General features: G+C 46.4%; 1 protein-coding gene across 1 annotated transcript; it reads right to left on the minus strand.

Moving 5' to 3' along the window:
• Window positions 1–551: 551 nt before the first annotated feature.
• LOC123113364 (protein CANDIDATE G-PROTEIN COUPLED RECEPTOR 2) lies at window positions 552–3,292 on the minus strand. Its single transcript, XM_044534577.1, has 6 exons — window positions 2,871–3,292; window positions 1,950–2,141; window positions 1,280–1,439; window positions 1,077–1,179; window positions 909–990; window positions 552–789 (listed from the first exon to the last, which is right to left on the minus strand). The coding sequence occupies exons 1-6, from the start codon at window positions 3,168–3,170 to the stop codon at window positions 712–714; spliced, it is 915 nt and encodes a 304-aa protein (XP_044390512.1). The 5' UTR covers window positions 3,171–3,292; the 3' UTR covers window positions 552–711.
• Between the last annotated feature and the right edge of the window lie 1,602 nt (window positions 3,293–4,894).

The following is a 4,894-nucleotide window of genomic DNA, read 5'->3' on the forward strand; positions in this document are numbered from 1 at the left end:
GTGGGCGTCCGTTTGATGGGTAGACCGTGTCTACGCACGGGTGAACGCAGCTAACCAATGGCCTCTAACCCCTAAATCAAAAACAATGGCCTGCGTGTTTCAGCCCGTTGAAGCGCTGCCTGTCGCATCATGAACTCATGTCAACCTTCGTCTAAGTCCCTCTCACGGAACTTCAGCGGCAGCAGCGCCCTCCGAGCCGTAATAAATAACTACTGTCGCTGCCCATGTCAATGCCATATCCAATCCAACAACGTACGCCAGTACACAGAAATGAGACAAGGATGCCATGTGTGCAGTAACTGCCTCGAATCTCACTCCAACTTCCTTGCACTGGCAACTCAAAGTATACCCTAGTAACACTAGCAGCGAGGGAGGTTCAAGAGAGCTGCCAGAACAAAACACTGGGCAAGTTATGCGTACACATACATGTACCACCAGTTAGGGCTTTCAAGTTTCAACAGCGTCCCGTCGTGATGGGTAATTGGGTATCTGAGGTATGGCAATTCTTGAGGTCCCCAACAGATGATGACAAAGGACACAAATCAGGTGTGTGTATCGATAAATTTACACATTTCCATTGATTATAATGGTTGTTGCTTGTTAGGGTACAATCTCTGTTCTAAGATTCATTCAATCTCCAGGATGAAGCTACTCCGTGCAAATTCACATACAAATAAGTCATACAGCGTGGAACGGGATCTGCAGGCAGGTTTAATCCCAGTCAGCATCAAAGAACCCGGCGTCTTTCATCTCGGAGTAGTATACGTTCTCTAGAAGCATATCTTCCTCCTACAACATCACACAAGCAAACAGGCAAGACATAAACAATCACCACAGGAACAAGAAGGCACAGAAAATACTCCAGATACAAGTACAGAGAGGTATTAATTTCATAGGTAAGAAGGTACCTGGAAGAAGTCTGCCATGAAAGTCACATACAGAAGTGGAAGGTAAAGAGCATGGTAACAGACAGCAGTGAGGTTGTACAGCCTGCACAATAGACAAAACTCAAATTTCGCTCTCGGGTGCAGAATAAGCTAGAACAATATGAGCTGTAGTATTATTTAGTTATGTACCATAAACCAAATCCAGCTCCACATGCAACAAGGAAACAGCCAAACAGCGACAGGCCGTTAAGTGCCAGCATTGCGCACACATACTGGTAATATGCTGGTTTTGCTGTCATAAAAAGGTGAAATGACATTGAGTACACAATGATGATCATCAAATAATAGATTTGAAACACACACAATTATACAGCGTTAGTGCAGCCAATTACCAGGTAGCCTGTCTTTCCACCTTGAGTGATGCATGAAAATAATCAAGCCATAGACTCCTGTAAGCACCAATTTGTGGAGAATCCATAGGCCCCATTTCCCACCAGTTCCTTGGTCAGCATCGATAAACAAAGGAACACCAAATCCGAATACATATATGGTCTGCAGAGGGAGGAAATGTGAGTCCAAAGCTAACATACAGTTCCCTAGCTATAATAAGCATGAGAAAACTATCATTCAAACATCAACCTGCAGCATAATCTGATGCAATGAAACAACATAGAGTGAAGAGTTAAACTATGGAGTATGTTTTCTCTCTGTAACAGCCCAAAACTCATTTTATAGTAACAACTTTCAAGAGATAAGACCCTGCGAGATTTAGCATCAACAGAAAACACATACAGACTTGCAATACACACTCCATTATGAAACAATGGTGATCATTTTATTTACTTGTAATAAAAGGACATGGTGAACCTGATGAATAGTTAATTTGTTTCCGTTGCATATTTATATTAAGAATAAAGCAATGATATCTTATACTCCCTCCTTGAACTAAAACCACGTAACTTATTTTCAAACGGGGGTAATACTTACGAAAAATCTGGCCCCATCATACATTATTTGAACTGGAAAAATAAAGAAACGTCACACCATGGAGGGGTAACATACCTTGAGCAATACATCAGCACTAACTACAGCACCAGAGATAACAAAGGTACGTCCCAAAGACTCATAACCACTGGCTTCATTTCCTTGAAGTAGAAATGCTATAAGACTAACTTCCAAGAATAACATTCCAGATTTGGTAAACAATGAAAGCACATTCCATGAGAAGGCCCTTTCAGGCATACACTGCCATGCCTGCCAATCAATGAAACTGCTGTTAAACAAGAGTAATAGAAATAGAGAATATACAATGGGCAACATTACTAAAGATGAAATAGGTCAAAATCACATGCATATGGCAGGAGTTGCTCATTCAATTACCCCATAGAACATTGGCAACTAAACACATATACCTTAGTAACCAGGCCAATGTGTACTCAAGCAACCAGAAACTAGTAACCAGGCCAATTGTACTCAAGTTGTTTGTAGTCTTGAACAGCAATACCTACCAGAGCTTGCTGCTAGCTCATCATTAATTACCAGACCAAAACCTACCCATACCCACTCATCTGCTTCTGTGATCACAACCCAACTTCCATTCATTCGATTGCCAAGTTGAAACAACAAAAGGCAAACCATATGTACACAAAATAGACTTGTCTAATGAAAAGTCTACCTAACTTGTACCCAACTATTCAGCTCCTCGATCAAACACTAACAAGCATACAAAAGTTGAACTGTTCATTAAGACTAAGAACGCAAATTCACCTCAGCGGTGCCGTAGCTGTAACCTTCCTTGCAGCTGGTCCTACCCAACGTGATGATAACTAATTGAACTCGGCTACCTACTTTGCTAGCCTCTACTAGAAGAAGTCACGAAAAACTATCACTAGTTACTCCACATCATTTATGCATCCGAATTCACCCAAAACAAAAAAAACAGCAACCGAGTTTCGAATGGTGACGGGGGCGAGCGGGCCGGACCTGCAGGAAGCACCAGAGGAGGTTGAGGAGGGCGACGGCCCAGAGGAGCGCGTAGTAGGCGACGACGACGACGTGGGAGCGGCCGTAGCTGAGGCGGCGGAAGCTGCGGCGGGCCTGCCACGCCAGGAACCCGACGAAGGCCAGCGACGGCAGCATCACCGACAGGCTGTACCAGGCCCCGTGGCAGCCGGACACCCACCACAGGGGGCCCGACCCGGGGGCGGCGCCGGAGCCCGACGAGTTGGCGGCGTCCGGCGTCACCGCCAGCGCCATGGCGCCCTCCAGGAGCCGCCTCGGCATCGGCGCCGGGGGCCCGGCGGGCGGGCGGGCTAGGGTTTGGGGTGGGGGGAATTCGGTCAGGTCGCGCACGCTCGCTTCGTGGGGAACTCTGGAGCTGGGTCAAAAGTGGGGGAGGAGTAGGATGAAGGAGAGGGGATCGATCGGAAGGAAGAGACGACGTCGGTGGATTGCGATTGCGGGCTGCGGAAGTGGGCCCACCTGTCAGGAGCTTTGGACGGCCCGATGCGAACCGATCCGCTACTTGGCTTCCTTGCTCTTTGTGTGTTCTACTGTAATAATTGTTCTAGTAAAAAGAAAAAAAACCTTTTAATCAAAAAATTACTAAAAAAAAAGCACTTGCTCCTTTTGTTCCAATTTTGCTTTCCTTTTTTTGCTTTCTGACTGGGCAGCAACTAGTGCAAAGTTGCTCATGCTTTGTGGGGAATGACTGGAGAAACCATTTACGAAAGCAGAATGGATGATGGCGAACGGGAAAAGAAAGTTGTACTAAGAACACTACATGTCGTCACTACGCGGGTATCGTGTTTTATTTCATTTTCAAGGAATGGAACCATGGATGAAAGCAGATGCTTTGCAACACGTTGCGGAGTTTCATCGACGGCACAGTAAAATTAGGGTCGTGCCAAGAAAAATAAGCTTGAATCGGACGTCTATTCAAACTGTTCAAATGGCACCACCCTATGCAAAAGTGTACTCCAAGACGAGTAAGATAATAACTACAGAAGATTTACATAAAGTCTTCTAATTTGTCCATTGCATCTCAGCGGAGATTATTTTTTTACAGAGATTTCTTTTTCTCTGCAACACACAATAAGAAAATTTACTCTTGCTCAACGTCATGGAGGAAGAGGAAAAATTCATCATGACAGAAGGATTGGAAACAACACAAGTACTAACAGGTTATAAAATGGCAGTTTTATGACGGTAACTCTGAAAATGGCGAACAAAGTATAGTACCACATTATTCATACGCATGTCGCACTCTTATCGTACAAAGCCGTTTAAGAAACGGACAAGTTATCAGACAATCCATCTGCGGAATTCAGTTGCGCTTTGCCTGTTCTATTTGGTGATGGCAGTTCTTCTCACTTGTCATCGTTGTCGACAACAACTGCCTTCTCCAACGATTGAGAAAGGACGCCGATAACTGCCACACGTGTGGTGTATCGGGTGGTTGTATCGCACGCCTCGTGTGGCATGGAGAAGAACCCGCCCGCACGACCGCGTCCGGGCACGCGCAGCCACAGCCCGCACGTCTGGTGTGTGGCAAAACCGCCCACGCGTCTGGGCCAAACGATCGCGCTGCCCGCATGACCCAGCACGCCAGCCGCCCCGGCCTCCTTTCGATCCCCAGTCTGACCTGCCGCCATCGTCTCCCACCTCTTGATCCCCTACCTCCATCGCCTTCCTTCTCTGGTTGCCATGGCAACCAGAGCAGATCCATAGCACCTTCCCACCGCTACCCCCCCCCCCCTCCAACCCCGCCATCCTAAGACGACCAGCTAAAAACAGGTGAGTCTCTGATCTCCTTCTGTTTCTCGTCCTTTTTTTGGCGAGAAATTAGAAATTGCAAATTTGCCAACGAAGATGGCGACTGGATCCACGCTAGCGGGGCAAAACACCCCACGAATTTGTGTGTATTCGCATTTGCCAACCAACATACGCCACATCTGCCATGTACTATGCTAGAGTTGAGCTAAGATTCTCGGTTGGCTTGGTGCAAG

The sequence above is a fragment of the Triticum aestivum genome, chromosome 5B (genome assembly GCF_018294505.1).
Source record: "Triticum aestivum cultivar Chinese Spring chromosome 5B, IWGSC CS RefSeq v2.1, whole genome shotgun sequence".
Classification (NCBI taxonomy): domain Eukaryota; kingdom Viridiplantae; phylum Streptophyta; class Magnoliopsida; order Poales; family Poaceae; genus Triticum; species Triticum aestivum.